The sequence below is a fragment of the Acipenser ruthenus genome, chromosome 2 (genome assembly GCF_902713425.1).
Source record: "Acipenser ruthenus chromosome 2, fAciRut3.2 maternal haplotype, whole genome shotgun sequence".
NCBI classification, from domain to species: domain Eukaryota; kingdom Metazoa; phylum Chordata; class Actinopteri; order Acipenseriformes; family Acipenseridae; genus Acipenser; species Acipenser ruthenus.
In genome coordinates, this window is record NC_081190.1 from 111,784,017 (window position 1) to 111,803,821 (window position 19,805).

Sequence of the window (19,805 nt, forward strand, 5' to 3'; positions counted from 1 at the left end):
TTACATTCAATTGACTTAAAAGTTTTACAGTCGACTGGGAAACCTCATCGAGTACTGACCAACGATTCTACATGCCCAGAATCAAACCATACAGTATTGCAGTGAAAAATAAGGTACGATTTGTATCCTTTTTCTGTTCGTATACTAACAACTACACTTATGTATTATTACATTTTGAAACATTACTGCATACTGCTCCAACAATATTACAAGAGTTGTTTCGATATTACGAGAAAGATGCTGTTGACATCTTTCTGTGCTCCTTGTTTTTGGGACGACAAATGAAAGAAAACAAGAACTCCGTATTCTGACGCAGTTTTGTTCTGTTTTGAAATTATTCACAAGACTAGCACGTACACATTTAAATTAAATATACATCAAAGCTTTTTATTTGTATTTATATAACTATCATCAGCATCTTTGTTTATCACATCAAAATACTAGAAGAAAAACAGAAAAGAAAAGCTAAAGTTTTTAAACAAAGCTTTTTACTCTAGTTCCATCTTCGTCTGAAATACGCAACAACCCTTAAAAGCATCCTTTGTAATGTCGGTAATATAGTCAAACTACAGTAAGTTTTTTCGCTACTTAAGGCCCTATCTGAGACCTGCTACTTTCCTCTCCTTCCTGCCGCCACGCAAAGCTCAGGACGCTGTTCCCATCCATGGTTTTAAACTCTTAACGTCAATAGGATACCTTGTTGAAATATGATAATAGGATTAAACGACCTCCTTACCTTCCCAGACAGGCGATGGGTGAGTTTAATGAATGACAGTATTCATGTACTATCTTGATTTGGCAGACAAGTACTTGTTCAGCGCGTTAACTAGTACAGTACCGTACCTGTCTCTTGTAAGGCAACAGGAATAATGTATTCAATTCAAGCAGCACTTAAAAAAAAGCTACCAGCTGCAGTCGTCAGACGAGGGCATACGAGAATGTTTAGAAAATAAAAACAAAAGCACCTGACTGCCCAGAAACATGAGGTACTGCTGGAGACAGTCACACTAACTCATAGCCATACAGTATTGTTCAATATAGTGTTTTATGCAGGGTGTTGTTTTGGGGTGATTAATCAGGAGCCAAAAGTGGTTTAATGAACACGTGTTGTCATCCACTTAATGTTGACCATTAGACCAGAGCTTCACAAACTAGGTCCTGGGGACCCCCTGTGGCTGCTGGTTTTCATTCCAACCGAGCTCTCAATTACTTAACTAGACCCTTAATTTAACTGATAATATGCTTAATTAGACCTTTTTAATTGTTTTCAGCTCTTGCACCATTGCAGATTTCAAATTAGCTATAACATTTGAAAAGTAAATTGAACTGCAACTGTTTAAGAGCTGAAAACAAGTAAAAAGGTATAATTAAGCAAATAATTAGTTAAATGAAGGGTCTAGTTAAGTAATTGAGAGCTCAGTTGGAATGAAAACCAGCAGACACAGGGGGTCCCCAGGACCTAATTTGAGAACCCCTGCGTTAGACCAATGGTGAATGGCAACAGAAAAATAAAATACAGATACTAAAAATGAATACATACATAAATAAAACAATGCATGCTTATAATATGATATTTTGCTCTGTTTTAAAAACAATAGCATAAACAGAAAATAGAAAAAAAAACAAGAAAACATTTTTGTGGGTTTATCAATAAACGTTTCATGTGAAAATATATATTTTTTTAAATGTAGGAATGTCCTTAAATGGACCTCAGTGCAGTCAAAGTGAGAATAGTCTAGAAAACAAACAGCAAGGTTGACTAGGCATGTCAAGTTTAAATGTGTAAATGCTTCAGTTTAATGTACAACTCCTAGCATTAAGCCGTGCACTAAATGATTAAAGTAAACTTAGATATCAGCCCCTAAATATTATACTTAAACAGTTTATTGAAAAACATTATGTATTGCTAACTAAATGGGGAGCACTGTTTTAGGAATACAGAGTCTAATTACACATTTCTTTTGTTTCTTTGTTGTAGCGACTGGCTTTGTCTGTGGCTGTATTGCATTACGGAGCTGTTAACTTGCAGGACTTGATTGCTTGCACCATGCGGCAGGGTGCTGGGACTTGGCGTTGGATTAGGCAGTCTATATTACATTGTTGTTAGTTAAACTTCAGTGGGTGCTGATTGGTCGAAGCCACACATAATTGCATTCAGCATGCCACCGGCCACTGCTTACAGAAGGGCCCGATTTGCCTGCGGTAGGCAAACCAGGGGAATCAACAAAACTACACGCTTATCAAGGCACGCCGGGTATAGGACACTTTGGGGCTGCCAAAACACTGAAGCTGCTCCGACAGTCATTCTACTGGGGCGGCAGCCATCGGGACATGGAAGATTTCTGCAGGCGCTGTGATGGGTGTATCGCAAGGAAGGGACCTCCGGGCTGGTGGCATGCCCCACTGCAGTAGTTTCCAGCTGGGGAGCCCATGGGACAGGTTGGGTCGATATCCTAATCCCCTTTCCACGGTCTGATCAGGGGAACCACTACATTGTGGTAGCTATGGACTGCTTCTCAAAGTTTTTTTTTGCCGGTTTGGAGTAACACAGGAGCTCCACTCAGACCAGGGGTGCAACTTTGAGTCCCAGGTCTTTGCAGAGATGTTCCTTCACCTGGGGATACATGAACCACACCAGGGATACATAAGACTCGCACCACTCCGCTGCACCCCCAGAGCGATGGGCTGGTGGAGCGGTTTAACCGCCCCCTCTCCGCCCAGATGGCTATTGTCACCGCTAACCACCAGCAAGACTGGGATGTACAGCTGCCCCTGGTCCTGCTAGCCTGCCATACTGCCATGCAGGATCCGACCAGCTGCACCCCTGCTTTGTTGATACTCAGCCAGGATCTTGGCTGAGTTACTGTTTGGCCGGCCACCTGATGTTGCAGTGGATACCCGAGGACCTGAGTAAGCAAGGCGCTTGAAGATCGCCTAGACATCACATATTATTGCTTTGCCTATGGCCTGTTTTAAGCTCTGTCAGCCTGCAGCCTGCCGGGGTGAGTGCCACTGGGGTGTTTCATCGGCCGCAATGCCACAGACGTCCGCCTCGCCATTTCCAGGACTTTGTTTGTCTCCTTGGGGACAAGGAGAATTGGAGGGGGGTTGGGAGGGGGGGCTCTGTAGCGGCGGGTGCAGGCGGACCGGCTTTGTCTGTGGCTGTATTGCATTCCGGAACTGTTAACTTGCGGGACTTGATTTCAATAGAAGTAACGTAAGTGACGTTTTGTAGTTATTTTGTAATCGATTTTCTAGTTATGAACTTCAAAAAATAGTCAGGTGACTGTCAGACCCATAGGAATAATAGCTACTCCACTGGAATTCGTATCAATTTGCTACCATTTTGAAGTGGCTCATTCAGTTGCTCAATGACCTGACTCAAAGACAGGATCTGTGATAACGAGAGAGTATTCAACTGTAAAATTAAATCAACTCAAGACCCACTTGTTCTCTCTTGCTTTCAATGCTCTTTAAGCCTGATATACTGTATGTTATTAGCCGTTGTCTAAATTGTTATTTCAGGTTTTTCACTCCATCTTATTTGTATTATTCTGTATGACACATGCATCCACAATGTTTAGAATTCACATCCTAGCCCTGTATTTAATGTATTTGCATTTGTTTACTGTTTGTATTTAATGTACTATGCCCTGTATTTCACTGTATTTAATGTATTATGCATTGTTCCTCACTACCTTGTAAAGCGCTTTGTGATGGTAGTCCACTATGAAAGGTGCTATATAAAATAAAGATTAATTGATACAGGAAATACATTGGTGCTGTAGTTCTATATTGTTGTTCAGCTGTATTAGTCAAATGCTTATGTGTGTAAAATCCATGTCTATCCCTGTACAGTACAAAATACAAGTTCATTATGACGTCAATTGCAGTTATAGAAAGATAAAGACACATTCCTTTCATAAAACTAAATTTAATAGTAAATTAAGCAGTTACGAAGCTCTTGTTCTCACAGTTTGGGCCACGTCCAGTTTTGATCCTAGTCAGGCTGTTAATTAAAGGATTAAGATGAATGAAAATGCAGGAGGAGCTGTTTATTAAGAATGTACTTCCTTTAGATTGATCCAAAGTACTTCTAGACAACTTGTCGTTGAATGTACAAGCTATATGCAGAAGTCTGGGGATATATTTTGCCACTTGTCTTGTTTTGACCAGCAATTTCGATTGGATTCAGAACAGGAGATAAACCTGGAGCATACAACTCCATTTTTTATTTTTTTTGCAAGCTACTCTTGCAATAATATTGAAATGAATAGAGGGTGTCAGTACTCAAAGTTGACTCTGAAAAGCAAACAAATGTGGATGTGTTTACATTTCTGCAGATTGAGTTTCTTTTTATTTATATAAAAACAAGAGACTCCACAACAGTTTCAGTGCTAATATGTTTGTAATAATATAATTATGTACTGTATGGTAGTATACCACGGTACTGCATAATAATTCCTGTGCCAAACTAAGAAAGAATTAACGGCCGAGGCACGTAAAGGAAATGAGTAAGAGAGTTTTTTGCGCGTAAACCAACATCAAAGAGATAAGAAGGACAGACAGGAAGAAACTACCATAAACATGTGAGCGAGAGCGCAGCTCCATGTGCAACAATCATGACCAAAGCAGCTCTCCTGAAACTGTTGACTTCCATACTGATTGTGTTTATTATATGTCTCCCAGAGTTTTTTAACACATTTGAAGGTGAGTACTGCACATTTATTCATTGACTTTCTTGGTTGGAACTCTCAGAAGGTTTTGTGACAGTGTGATGAAGGGCCCTTCCTGTGACTGATGCAACAGTTATTAGTCAACATTACTCAAGTAAATGACTCTGAAATCCTATACATCTTTTAGCTTTCAAAATGATTTACCTGGCAGAAAAAAATAAATATTATTATCTTTTATAAGGTCTGAGTAACTAAACTCTTTGCATTATTGTAACCGTAAATGTGGGACCATTGCTTACACTTTACTAAACATGTTTCTGAATTTAAAACTGACCTTATGATTTGAGGTTACAGGCTATTATTATTATTATTATTATTATTATTATTATTATTATTATTATTAGTAGTAGTAGTAATCTGGTCTGGCAGTGGACAGTGCAGAATAAAGGTTAGACTATTGTCATGGTTTTTCAAGATATGGAATCAGACCACTTTTACTTTCACAGGAGAGCACACATCAAGTAGTACTATAGTCTTTAATGCTGGATCCCGTTGTCAGATTGTTCTTTGCTCAATAGACTGTTCAATATTTCCTCAATCACCTCCTCTGTGTGTTGGCAGTTACTTTTTTTCACAGTCTGTCCAATAGGCCATTTGCAAGGGACATGTCATACAAACAAAAGCAAATGCAGAAAACACTCAAATGCAAATATTCAATACCATGGTGGCCAAATAGTGATCTTTAAATAAAACCTCAAACTGAAATGATCCCTCACAGTAAATGTATTTTGCAAACACTAAACTGCTTATGTTTTACGCAAATGTTAATCCCAGCTCATTGTAACATAAATATTTCAGTTTACTGGTTTCACTTAGTGCTGATGTTTCTGTGCAAAGAAGCATCTTTGTTTCACAGATTTTAACCTTAAGTTCAGAGGTTGCACAACAGCAGTACTTGTAGATGCAAATCAGTTATAGACATATTTGTGGTGTACAGTAGTTACCAGGGCGTATTTTTCACATTTTGCTGTACTAGACAGCTCCTGGATAAATAAAAGCAGAACTACCTATATAAAATGTAATATATATATATATATATATATATATATATATATATATATATTAAAAAGAAAAGCTAAACTATTTCTTAAAAAGAAAAATTCAATTGGTTAATGCCTTTTTTTTTTTAGATGTTGTTGTCTGAAATATTTGCTTAATACTGCCCCCACTAGGAGATGAACCTACTTTGGCAGTGCTATGAATGATGGTTACCAGATTAACAAGTATGCCATTTTGTATAAATTAATTCCATTACAGTACATTACAAAATATATTGAGATATTCAAGTTATTTTCCATGTGCCAATGTTGAAATGATCTTGTTGCAAAATAGCCAAAATGTCATACTTTATATCAGTGACCCTTTAATAGTAAAATTCCATTATTGAAGGTCTTATAAAGATAATAAGCTACTCGTTACTATATATGCATCCATATGTCATACATGTATTTTTACAAAATATAAATACAGTCATCCAGTTCTGATTAAACTTGGTGGGTCAGTATATTTATTATTAACTGATTGCAAACTTTTTCAAGCAGCAACATGTCTATTAATATTGCAGACAGAGCTTGTTGTCATGCTAGTCAACAAAATGTAATTTTAAACAAAAAAAAACAAAACTCTTTTATAATGTCAACTAGGATGGAAACGTTTTGATTCCTGTGATTCTTTCAGAATACATTCACAGTGACAGCACAGCACTGTTGCAGCTGAGATGTCAAATTGTCATTTGGTTTGCATTACAATAGTAGGTGAGTGAGAGCTGAGCCGATCAGCTGTGATATTATTGCACAGATTGGAGTCATAGTCATAAAGCTAGGGCCACATCTTGAGACATCCAGTCACAAAGACACATTCCAAATGCTTGCAGAACAAGAAACAGCGTGCTATCAATCTCCTCCCAGTTGCTTTCCTCAGATCTTATGGCATCTTATGGTAGCAAGCACAGAATTAGAATAGCACAGGCAAAGACAGTAAATGAACTATTTGCAACACATGCTACTAAATGTAAAAAGCGGTGTAATGAAATGTCACAATATGATATGTATCACAATACATATTATGGACCTGCTGGAATATGTGATGTAATATGATTAAATTGTCATTAATAATGGATTATTTTGTTAAAAGTATGTATTCATAGCGCCCATAAATCACATTCATTATAAAGAACCACTTGGTGAACTACAGGCAGCTAAGTAGTTGAACTTCTGTTTTCAACACATTTTATGAAAGTCTGGCTGGCTTCTTTTTCAGCAGGTAATTGAGTCCTGCTATGCTATATGCTGGAGGGAGAGTATTCTATACACAGTGAATGGCACGTAGTTCAGTTCTTCCTTGGGGATTCTGTTGAATTTAATGTCACTGTAAAAAAGGTTGTGAGATTATGCTTCAAAGCTGGAGGTGCTAGGTTGTGTGCTCTAAAATTGAATGTGATCACAAAAGGACCCCAATTTAACAGTTTGCGATGCTGAGCGGGCAACCCCAGGTGATTCAGAGTGGGCAACCTCAGGCAATGGCGAACCGGCATCCCCAGGCGATGGAGAGCAGGCCTCCCCAGGCGATGGCGAGCAGACATCCCCAGGCGATGACGTGCAGGCCTTCCCAGGCGATGGTGAGCAGGCATCCCCAGGCGATGACGAACTGGTCTCCCCAGGCGATGACGTGCAGGCCTTCCCAGGCGATGGCGAGCAGGCCTGCCCAGGCGATGACGAACTGGTCTCCCCAGGCGATGCGGGCTCGGCCCCTCTCATGTACGCTCTTAGGTAGTCCAGCACCATGACTGCGATATCTCGGATGGATGCTGGGCAGCGCTGCCATTCCCAGGCCTCCCATGGCTACCCATCTCAGGCCCGCAGGAGGTTGATCACATTGGGGAGGGCCTCCTCGATATTCCTCTCAGGAATACGCCAGCCAGTCACAGATTCCCTCAGAGGAGAGTTGACTCATCCGCCTTGGAGCCAGCGCGTCATCTCCCACTGATGCCGGACGCTCAGGCTCCTCCCTCTCCTGCCATGCATTGTTCTGGCTGAGGGGAAGGTGCCTGGCAGGAAGCACCACCCTTTTTCATCCAATCAGGCGAGGCAGACGTCCGGCGTAGCAGAGACATGGCGGGACCTGCGACCGGCCCCGCGCTCCTGCTGCTGCTGCTGCTGTTGTTGTTGCTGCTGCTGCTGTTTCCTCCAGCCACTTCTTCCCATTTTATAATCCGTGGGGGTTTTCCCCAAAAAATCCACTCTTCTTTTCCTTCACAAAAAAAAACTTTATTTTTTATTTTTTTTCATTTTAAATTAAAAAAACGCCCGCAGTACTCCCTGGACTGACTCGTGGAGGTGGTAGTTTATCCCGCGCAGGACACCATATGTGACAAGGATGGTTTTAAACCAGCACGCGTAGCAATTGTTTCTTTTAAATATTATTATTATTATTATTATTATTATTATTATTATTATTATTATTATTATTTTACCTCCTCTTACTCTCGTTCTCCATTCACTGAACACTCCGCCCTGTGCAGCCTAAGCTGCAGGTTCTTATAGTGGTGACTGAGGGATTAACTAGCTATCAATTATCTTGTTAACCCCATGGTCACATTTTGCACAGGTTTAATAAAACTGCTTGACTGCCAGCTAATTAAAAAATAAGAACATAAGAAGAACATAAGAAAGTTTACAAGCGAGAGGAGGGCATTCAGCCCATCTTGCTCGTTTGGTTGTTAGTAGCTTATTGATCCCAGAATCTCATCAAGCAACTTCTTGAAGGATCCCAGGGTGTCAGCTTCAACAACATTACTGGGGAGTTGGTTCCAGACCCTCACAATTCTCTTTGTAAAAAAGTGCCTCCTATTTTCTGTTCTGAATGCCCCTTTATGTAATCTCCATTATTAGAAGCTTAAGTGGTCCAATTAATCAATTTAGTGTACAGTTTGAACAAAAACCAGGAGGGCATCGGCCCTCCAGGGCCAGGATTGGGCACCCCTGGAACCAACTCCCCAGTAATGTTGTTGAAGCTGACACCATTTTACGATTTTGAATGTTTGAATCAGATCGCCGCATAGTCTTCTATGTTCAAGACTGAATAGATTCAATTCTTTTAGCCTGTCTGCATACGACATGCCTTTTAAACCCGGGATAATTCTGGTTGCTCTTCTTTGCACTCTTTCTAGAGCAGCAATATCCTTTTTGTAACGAGGTGACCAGAACTGAACACAATATTTAGTAGCTGACAGTCATGCATTCTCATGAGGTATTTTTAAAAACAAAAGGCTCGTCCTGCCAAACATAATGCATAATACAAACACAACAAAACAAAATACAAATCACAATATGCATAGGGGCGAGGAGTACCCCGTCACACCAAGTCATGAGCTACAGGTGAGGACATGGACCAAACATTTTAGATCAGGTCTATGCAGTTCTGGATAGCAGAATAACCTTTACCCGTGCCCACAGATTGCAAGGTATTCAAGTCACTTTTTAGTTTTATTAACCCTGTGAGACCCAAGCATATTTCCAAAAAGCATGTTTGTACCTTTTGTTTTGGAAATGTAGCATATGTGCAACAGCAGGCTTGAGGGATTAATTGAAATTGCAACATCTGTCGTCACATATGAACACACCACAAACCAACCGACAGAATGACAATCGATGAAAATGAACCCGAATGCAGACGTGTGCACTGCTCTTGGGTGGTTGTCTTAGAACACAGAGAATAATAATGTAACACCTGTAAGTCACCTTGGATAAAACGTCTGACAAATAAATAAATAGTAGACATAATAATAGTATCAAAAGATGTACTTAAACATAATTTGCTACTTGTACTTGGCATTGAACAAGTCTAGACAATCTGTGCCACCCGTGAATTTATTCTACCAGCTAATAATCGTGGGACATACTTCAGCTAAGATGACACAAGTGTAATTGCATGGCTATCAAAGCCCCTGACAGTAAATGCCATGACTGTAGTGTTAGGCATGATGATCCTTATTACTGTCTTGTGTCTAAATGCTGCATATTTGCAACACAAACAAAATGTGCTACAATGTTAGAGTTCAGTTGTAGAATAACGTATATCTATAAACAGGTCCCACTTTTTTTTGTTTTTTTTTAAGTGTACTTCCCTGATCTTGTCAGATCTGAGAAAGCAGGATGATCCTCATGGAGTAAGACAATGTTTTCTTAGTTCTGTGTGGTAATACTTTTTTCCCTGCTAGTGGCAGCAATCACTGTTGCAAGGGAGCAATCGATGGGTCTCAGGGTATGAAATACATTTCACACAGCCACGTTGGCATTTGCAACCTGTGGAATCTTAGCCTATGAACAGAGCAAGTCAGCAATTATTGATGCATAAATGTATGGAGAAATGCAGGCTCTTCGTTAATTAGAACATTTTAAAAAATGACTTTACACTGAAGAGTTTTCTTTCCTTTCTTGTATCTAGTATCTTCAAGCCACACATATTCATTCAGTGAGAATACAGGAAGTCTGAATAAGCATAATGTACTGTACAGCTCTTTTGAATTGAAACTATGTTCCGTTTTCCTCTCCTCACATGAGCCACCCCTTCAATGATATCCTGGCAGTGCTGCACACATATGCTGGATTGAGCTGCGTTAATGTCGCCACAGGCTTCCCCTCGTCATGAGCACTGGTGGCCAAAGCCAAAAATGTACACAACACAGGGTCTGCGTTCGAGGTGAACTGCTGATTAGAACAGTTTTGTAAAACATGAAGCTGCCACTGTAAACAGAACATCTCTATAAATGAGAGGATTCACCTCTGTGCACTACCATTTAAAAAAAAAAAACAAGGAGTCAAAACCAAGGTTCTAATATTACATTTTTTCTTACCACTGATCAGGGTTAGCAACGTTATCTTTATAGCATTTATGGCGGTTCTGCTTTTTGCTGGTTGTTCTTATAATGGAAATGCAGTATGTTTCTTATCAGGACACAGCTATTATTTGAACTGCTGTGGCTTAATACCTAATCGTGAAGTTTGCTGTAGGGCAGTCTTGCTCCAAAGCTTAGCTACAATCGGAATAGCAGTATGTGACCTGGAGCACGTGTGGAAAACACCACACAATCAAAACACAACAGAGGCCCACAGGTCTGAATAATAAGATAAGGTTGTTACGTTGTCATTACATTTGTATGCAAAATAGCCAAAATGTATCTGCATAAATCATAAAAACATATTTGCATCAAAAATAAGGAAATGAAAGAACAACATTTGGGTTGACCTATAAAAGTGCCTTTTTAGTTTGTATCTGTTGCACCACATTTTAACCAAAGTTATGCATATTTGAACTAAATTACTAGTTTGCTTGCATTAAATGTAAAGTGTATTTTTATAAAGAATTGCATTCTATTGAGGCATGTTACTCCACTGTTACAGGATAGCATATCTAGCGCATGATTGTGCACTGAAATCTTACCCATGGCAGCTGCTCATACCTTTGTTCAGCTCTCTTACAAAAGCCCCTGTGTACTGTAATAGATTCCACTGTATCAAACACCCTCTCCACTGATGATGACCTCATTGAAAGTGCAGGTGTTCAGGTATCTGGGGGATTTTAGATCATTAGAAAAAAAAATCACCCAAAACTCCAAAAAGCTATTAATATTATAAAATACAAATGCTACACATCCCTTTTTACAATAACACGTTATTTATATAGTGGCCCATGTGCCAGTGTGAAAAATGCATTATTTTACTGTAACGAAGATACCAGGGTGCGCTATAACACTGGTCCAGACACAAAACAATGCTTAGAACATTCCAAGCCTTTTGTACTTCACTGTATAGACCCTTGAATTCATGCACTAATATCTGCCAGACAAGGGTAAATTTTAATGTAAATTGTACTTCACAATTAAAATGTCACTAAAAAAGTTATCCTAAATTAGCAAAGCAAACTGCTAAATATCTGTGTTTACAAAACTGTGTTTCAAGGTTTGTAAATAGCAAGCATGAGTTCTTATTATTTTCTTATCATCTTATTGTTTCTTAAAGGTTTGATTTGCCTCCTTTTGTTTTTGCTACCTTGTTTTAGCCCATATGAAAGTTGCCCATGGTTATACGTTGCATTTACCATAGTTTACCCTGGTTTGCCATGTTTATTAATATGCTTTACCATACCGTGTTATTCTTTACAATGCTTGCCTATGCTTTCACTATGCTTTTAAACTTTTATAAGGGAGTGGTGGTATTGCACAACATACAGGATATTGCCATAAATATACTGTTATGGATTAATTACTGTTAAAGACTTGTCAGTAAATTTTTTTTTTTTTTTTTTCTTAAAGGGAACACTCACAAAGTGCTATTGTATTGCACTGACATATGCTCACCCCATCATGATTCACAACAGATCACTTTATTAAACATGTCCCTGCCTTGGTTCTTACAAGAAGAAAGTGCCTTTTTAAAACTCTTCACAAATGATTCAATATACAGCAGCGATGCTGGGAAAAAGTTCTGTGAAGATGCAGAGAACAGAACAGAGAGCACCTCGGGCTGGTTTGTGTGTGGATCTGATAGTGACGTGGATGAAGTCTACCAGAAGATCTCGTCATCGGGTAAATTGAAAATTACTTTATTATCCTGCAGCGTTACACTTTAAATGAATGGCGCAAATTCTTATGAATTCCAGTGTAATCGCTGTTATTTCTGTGGCGTTCCACATTAATTCATTATGAATCTGTAGCCGTTTTTAAAATGTATCTTCAGAAATTAATTACAAGAAAACTACAAAACAGATCTTACTCCTATCCTATGAATTTTTGTATTGTAATCCATGTGCCGTATTATTTTAAAGAGCTGCTGAAATAGAGGATGGGTCCTTCATATGTAACGGTTTGAAAGATATCCTGCGTTACATCATTTTATATGAAATAAGTTAAAGGGCCAGAGCTGATTAATTTGAGATCCCACTGAAGAAGGTGAAAAAATATATAAAAAAACAAGATTTCATAATATATGACAGGCAGTAAAAATGCAACAGAGGAACATGGACTGAAATAATGTATAATATTGTTTTACAATATGGAAATTTCAAATTAGTAGAAACATGGTCATATTGGCCTTGCAATGATCATTGTGTACCAATACTTGACAATATAACTTCAGATTTCTATTTTGAACATGTCAGAACTTCTAATTTGAGTCACATTCACTGGGGTCACAAAGCTAATGAAGGAACGTAAAATGCCAGCTAGTACATCATTTTGTGCCCTCAATCAAAGGAATGCCCAGAGGACTAGAAACTAATCTGCATGTCAGAGTAATAGAATAGAAGAATAGCCCAACCAATCAGAAGGCAGCAACTTCAGCCAATGCACCTAAATCCACCACATAAACACATAAAAACATTCTTTATCACATGTCCCGACAAGTAACAGATTTTAAACAGCCAAGTAATCAACACAAAAGATTGAAGGACACACAAGTATCATAATTTGTATTAGAGGGTATCACAAGCTAGGTCATCGTGACCAACTTTTCCATGAGATCTGCTTCAATTGGCTGGGATTAAGAAAGCTGGACCTTGGGAACAGCGGGTCAGACTGTGACTCAATGGAAGCATTCTATTCTCTAGTGCTGAAACCCATACTGTACCTCACGTTGTTAAAGTAGTATGAGAATTAACACAGGAAACTTCAATCAATTCTGTCACAAATCCCAGTTTACCACACAAGAAGGTATTAAACAACATAATTTCCAAATAAGATATTGAATTGTGGAAATTCAACACACAGTCCTTGATAGTCAGAAAACAAATAAATTGCTGTGTTGCTAGGAAACAGTCTTTTCTTGATAAAATGCTAAATACGTGCTGTTTCACCAGTGCGGTTGACTGTAACCTTATTTTTCAAAATAGACATGGTAATAACATGTGTACCACTGTACTCAATCTTAGAGAGCCTCGTTAGAATCTTAGGATGGGGACAGAAGTGGCTGGGGACATGCCTAAATCATTTAAAGGCAAAAAAACAATGTGTACTACAATCTACAGAAAAAAATATATCATCCTCAAGCATTTATATAGTGACATAAAACTGCTACAGCTTGAGAACCTTTACAATCTGACAATGTTTATCTGGAGATCTCTAACTTTTTAAGAAGGGATAACAACTGTGCCAGTGGTGATTCAGTAAAAAGCTTTGATAATCTAACCTTGTTTTTTGAATGTAGCATTTTATGCAAAGCTTGGTAGCTGTAAGAACACATAAAAACACTAATTAGCAGTTTGACATACTGTAACTGTCAATTAAAGATTACTTGTACACCACCCTTTATGGATTACAGGCAGGTATACTTTGGTAGCCTTGGCCTATACTGGCATACACTGGTGTGATGGGTTAATCTGTACAGGGTAATGGTTATGGAGTTTTTCAGCAGCCTGTGAAAGGGGTTTGATGTGTACTATTTGCTATTCAAAGCCACAAGCTGAGTAAAGCATGAAGACTAGGTGTGACAGGAAGTGGCATGAAAAAGAAAAACTCCCCAGCACCACAAATCATGCCATGGAAACAGTTACTTTGGTAGAACGTTTATAAAAAATATTTAATTGGTGAAACTTTGTTTGTACTTCATATTTTCAGGGTCAGAAGTGAAGACATCTTTGGAGGTAACAGGGACAGTGCAGAACGTGCTCATCTCACAGTATCTGAACGTTGGTTTACATCACAGCTCTGGAAATGGACAGAAGACTTTCTTTTTCGTGATGGAAACACATGCAACTAATATGTCAGAGCCTTCCACTGCAAACTATAGCTACAACATCAGCCTTATTAGCACCTATAGCGAAAGAGCACATTTAGACGTGAAAGCCAGTGACATGAATTTGACCATTCAGTGGACAACTGATCCTGAAGGTACTGTACTGTAACGTGTATTATATGGAGAATAACGCATGGGGCAGTGTGTGATATGAGAATGTAATGCCCACCTGAGGGGTGAGATACAACAGAAATCCTGAGGGGTGGCATGCAATTCTCATTTACCACTCACTACCCCATGCAGTATTTTTTATACTCTCTGGTGAGCAGTTTTTTTTTCCTGCCAGAGTTCTAAGGTTCTGGGTTGCTTGTTGCTAGTTGGTCTATGTCAGTGAGTTATTATAGTAGTTTGCGCTGTGGTCGCGCTCTGTTGTTGGTGTTAGTTAATGTTTCTCATAATAACTGGCTAGTTATTATGGGAAGTATCAACTAGATGAGCCCATTGAAAAATTGCTCACCAGTTATAAATGTTTGTTTTTTTTAAAGTCTGCAATCACCAGCAATGTCTGTTATTATTATTATAATTATTATTATTGTTATTATTATTTGTTTATTTAGCAGACGCCTTTATCCAAGGCGACTTACAGAGACTAGGGTGTGTGAAGGAGGTTAAGTGACTTGCTCAGGGTCACACAATGAGTCAGTGGCTGAGGTGGGATTTGAACCGGGGACCTCCTGGTTACAAGCCCTTTTCTTTAGCCACTGGACCACACAGCCTCCTATTTTAAGAGGTCTTTTATAGAATATGTATTTGCTTGACCATGGTGCCAGAAAACCTTTTGTTCATTAGTGCTTGGCAAAATATGCAGCACTCCTTCATTCTGAGCTGGCGGAGGAAGAGGTGAGTCCAGGTCAACACCCTACTGGGCTTCTAATGCTGGTTACTGTAATTTACAAACATAACTTTATATTTCTGACAGATGGGTCATGTTCCGGTTCTCAGCTTCGAGTCATATGGTTAACTTTGATCCTAATTGTGATCCTGATGATAATTACAGCTGTTTTATTCATGCTGCTATTGAAAAACCAAAGATGCAATGGTAAGTATTTTTGTGTGTGTGTATGTGTAAATGTAATAACATTTTAATGTAATAAAATGAAACATCACCTGTGGTGTGTGTACTGTGAGTTTGAGTTTTAAATATCAAAGTATCAGTCCCCTCAGAATATGTATGTATGCATGAATATCACTCTTAATAGTCTTGCTAGACAACTGCTTGTTCAATTGTAATGAAGCTTAAGGGCTTTCAGCACAAGTAATATAATATGGCAGTATATTGAGGCATGTGTTTGTCTGTCTATCTGTAAGCAAATGTTACATTTCAACATGTACATGCGGTGGATGTAAATAGCAGGGGATTGCGTTTTCATGATGCTTATAGTGTAGCTCTAATTGTGTATTTGCAGTCATGCGAGATGAATGCCCCTAAAGATACATTATAATCACAGTGCTGTAATATACTGTGATGTTGGTCTGACCAATGGCAGAGCGTCTGAAGCCAATCAATTAAGTGAAGTGGCAGATCTAGGTTTAGGATCTACTAGAAGAACAGAATATTCCTCATCTAATAGAAATGCCAGCAAACCTGATCTGTTGACTGTTATAATGGTACCCTTTTTTTTTTTTTTTTGTAGTTTGTAAGCGTGGAAGAAACAACACTTCACAAACAAATTTTGCTGTTTATAAGAGCTTTCAATATCCATTGTATGCAAATGTGATGCCTGGTAAGATACACAAATTAATTTTCAATAAATTATGTTGAGCTCTGTGTACTGGGGGCATTGTGGATTAAAAGACTTTAAACATGAACTGTATGATCTTGTTGCGCAGCGTGAACCTTGATTAAAGATGACTGGTCGGGGTGGTATTTTGTAACCTTGTTCCAGGTTTAATTGGTATAATTAAGCTTTGGGACTTGATCAGGCACTTCCTGCTCTTTCCCACCTATTGCATTTCACAAATTTGCTAATGGCAAGGGGTACACATGCCATGCCTTTTGGTATGAATTGTATGTATATATGTATGTATGAACCTTATCTTTATGGTAACTTATTCATTCTTTTTTGTCTTGTTTAGAACACTCTGGTATATACCAAAATCTTTCTGCTACATATAGCACAATTCAACTTGAGTCAGGTAAAATACTGTATCAGTAAATAGCTAAAAGTATAAAGAGGCGAGTTATACATGATTTGAATCAGATAGTTCTGAAGTTGAACTTTTAATATCACAATTTTTGTGTTCCCCAGGGTTCCAGATGCCCCTCAAAATAGTACAATTCAAAAAACAAGGGAGTTCTAGTATTCTTGAATAAAAACAGTACTTCATGAAAGTGCAGTTATATCTAATATCTAGATGATTCACTTGGTAGGTCATATGCAGTCATAACAGTACATTTTCAGTTGATCTGAAAATATTCAATCAATAGATAGTAAATCATATTGCACTCGACTCAAGGATTTAACCCAAAGGTATGCTTACATGGTTTATTCTAGTTTCGTAACAGTTGTTTTTATTTTTTTAATGATACTTTGGAATGAACAGCGCCCCATTTGTCCCTTGGAGCTGTAAAGCAAAGGAAAACAGCCACATTTTATTCAGGGCTTTTAATAGTCTGGTTTTAACAGCTTGTATAATCAGTTTTTCTGATTCTTGTTTCCAGGGCGGGGCTCTGATTGTACAACCCAGCAGAAAACGATATATACCAACCTTAAACACCCTGTAATAAATGGTAAGCTAGAACCCTCTCCATGTGCTGGTTCTGAAGGCATTCTGCGTTCAGCTTCATTCTGTCAGCTTGGCTCTTGTGCTCCCCAAGATCCACACTGCCTCTCCTCACATTCCTGGTAGTTTGGTTTGATTTCAGTTTGATATCTTGAATATACATGGGGTATTCCCATCTAGCTCTGGTAAAAAAAAAAAATTGCAATCTATAATACAATGAGATTTATTTCTTGATTTGTTTTTTTACTGGTTCGAATTATTTTTAGTGTCCACATGCCCCATATTAGACTCACATTTCCTTTTAGTTGGCTCTGTGAGCCCACTAGCATAACCTCTGTTTTATCTGAATTCAACATTAGAAAATTCTGTGACATTTAGATTCTTGGCTACAGTATGTTTTTACTGGATAAGCTGTTATTACAATGGCACCCAATAGTATTTTGTCAATTTTTGTGTAAGAGGTGACACACTCACAGAGGTTGTACAGGTAATTACCTTATGCCGTTTCTGTTGACAGCTCTTATTTTATGTTCCATAAAGATAATTTTGTATTACTTGGGTGTAACTGATGTGACAGTTTTCAAAACCTAGTTCTCTTTTCCCTCATAATATAGAACCATGTTTTGAACAACGCAGGCTCCCAACAATTCCTGAAATGACGTGTCAAGGTAAGACATTATTAGTAACTGTTAGTTTAAATTAGATAAGGAAGTGTGTAGGTCTTGTTTAGAATGCATTACAGCCATGGTTTTTTTGTTCACAATATCTACTGTATTTGATCATTTTATACCACATACTCCAAATGGAACTTGCAGCCTAGATGTTTTTTTAACACAGTGAAAGAAAACATTTTTAGAGAATGGGTTCACATGAAAGCATGCATCACAAAACTGATCACAGTTAAGACTTGAATACCTCTAAGAAAATGCAATTTACAGTCACTGTTTAAAAGGAGGTATTTATGAGTGTCTACGGGTTGATGCAACCAGTTTTTGAAAAAACGGGATGTTGAAAAGTCAGACAAGCTGTTTATTATGAGAATCTTATTCTTTCCTTACGTATTACTGCAAATTAATTTGGCTGAAATATTATGTTTTTTTTTTTCATCAGCTTCGAAGTAACCCAACAAGCTTCTGAATAGAGCACATCTTCATTCTGGCTAAAAGAACACCTTGAAAAACAAGGGTTCCAGGAAGTAACAGTATATGTATTATGCATTATTATTTGTTGATTTACTTGTAACTTTGTACAGTGCTTCATATACACAGTTATACTTTATTTAAAAGAGAGGGTATGAATATTGTCATATGGTTGGTGTCTGGAATAAATACCTGCAAATCTAGAACTTTTTAATGTTATTTAAGATATTGTTATTAAAGTATGTATTTATGACATCTATATCCATCGTGAGATTATATACTGTACTGTGTATGGTATGGAACCAATGCATCTGACCTCTCAATACATGAAGCTACAGATTCTTATAAATATATTTGAATTTGAAATTGCTACTTTAAAATTGAATACAGTGTGAATAGGATACTTTAGCATGCTTTATCTGTAGTTTTAACAGTTGTTATTAGGAGTTTGTGGAATGAGCAGGCTGCTTATACAGTATACAAGTGTAAATGACAGACTTGCATCGTTATTTTTTAACGGTGTAAAGATAGCTATTTTTTTATGCAGACTGCATGTATATGATAGACATTGTGAATCAGTGTTATGTATATAAGGACTGGGGCTTTTGACATGAGTGAATGATGTGTTCACTGTACCTGTCTAAACTTTCAACATTAAAGATACATCTTTCATGCTTGTAGTTCTTTCTGTTTTCATACAAACACACAATTTAATGTTAAGAGTTTCTGGTTGTAAACTGTTTAGAAATCCAGTTGCTAATTGAATACATCTTTTTTGAAAGAGAAAGGTGGGGAACACGAAATGATCCTGAACAGATGAGTTGAGGCTTGACACAAAAAATAACGATGGGTGTTGGTCCCATGGCAATTTAAGTAAAGACACATTTGCACAAATGTACAATCTCTGACTTAATACATTAAAAAAGTAATGCTAGGGTATTCCTATTAATTCATACACGATTCAAACAGAATTAAGACACTATTCTACAGATGTTACAGTGTTGAGCAAGCGGTCAATATGATATTCATTGTTAATGCATTTTTTATTTTCATACCATGTCTGAAACAAAACTAATGGTATATCTTTAACTGTTGCTGTCTCAATTCAGCATGCATTCAAAGTGAGTCTGTCCTTTTTGCTTCAGCGTAATACAGAAATAAGCAAAGCATGGGCCTACTTACAGTATGTACACCAAATGTAAATTGCATAAGGAATTTAAACACATATGAGGAGAAACAAAACTCAAAACCAGTTCCAACACAAAGATCCAAGGATATCGCGTCTGTGGACAACATATGAGGCCTGTAGAGGGTGTGACTCGCATCTGTTTTCCATGAAACTCCCTTTCTGTATACTCCTGTAATTCAGCAATTGTTAGAAAAATTGTGCTGCATCACAGTGGATGTATGGACTAATT

General features: G+C 38.0%; 2 protein-coding genes across 5 annotated transcripts in view; one reads left to right on the forward strand and one right to left on the reverse strand.

Moving 5' to 3' along the window:
• LOC117409262 (kelch-like protein 5) overlaps window positions 1-1,149 on the reverse strand; it is a 125,282-nt gene extending 124,133 nt beyond the window's left edge. Inside the window, exon 1 of one of the 2 annotated variants that reach the window (XM_059006467.1) lies at window positions 844-1,149. The gene's annotated coding sequence lies outside the window, so the exon portion shown is untranslated. Of the gene's footprint in view, window positions 1-736 lie in introns of both variants that reach the window. The other variant, XM_034015019.3, reaches the window with a different exon arrangement.
• Window positions 11-19,059, forward strand: LOC117962963 (uncharacterized). Of its 3 annotated transcripts, none has more exons than XM_059006469.1 (9): window positions 11-113; window positions 12,049-12,321; window positions 14,347-14,619; window positions 15,444-15,563; window positions 16,159-16,248; window positions 16,601-16,660; window positions 17,187-17,255; window positions 17,863-17,916; window positions 18,359-19,059. In XM_059006469.1, exons 2-9 carry the CDS (start codon window positions 12,129-12,131, stop codon window positions 18,367-18,369), a joined length of 870 nt encoding a protein of 289 aa, XP_058862452.1. In that variant the 5' UTR covers window positions 11-113; window positions 12,049-12,128; the 3' UTR covers window positions 18,370-19,059. The 3 variants fall into 3 exon arrangements, with proteins under 3 accessions (XP_058862452.1, XP_034767071.2, XP_034767073.2); XM_034911180.2 differs by lacking the exon at window positions 11-113 and adding an exon at window positions 4,583-4,710; XM_034911182.2 differs by lacking the exons at window positions 11-113; window positions 16,601-16,660 and adding an exon at window positions 4,583-4,710.
• Window positions 19,060-19,805: the final 746 nt, after the last annotated feature.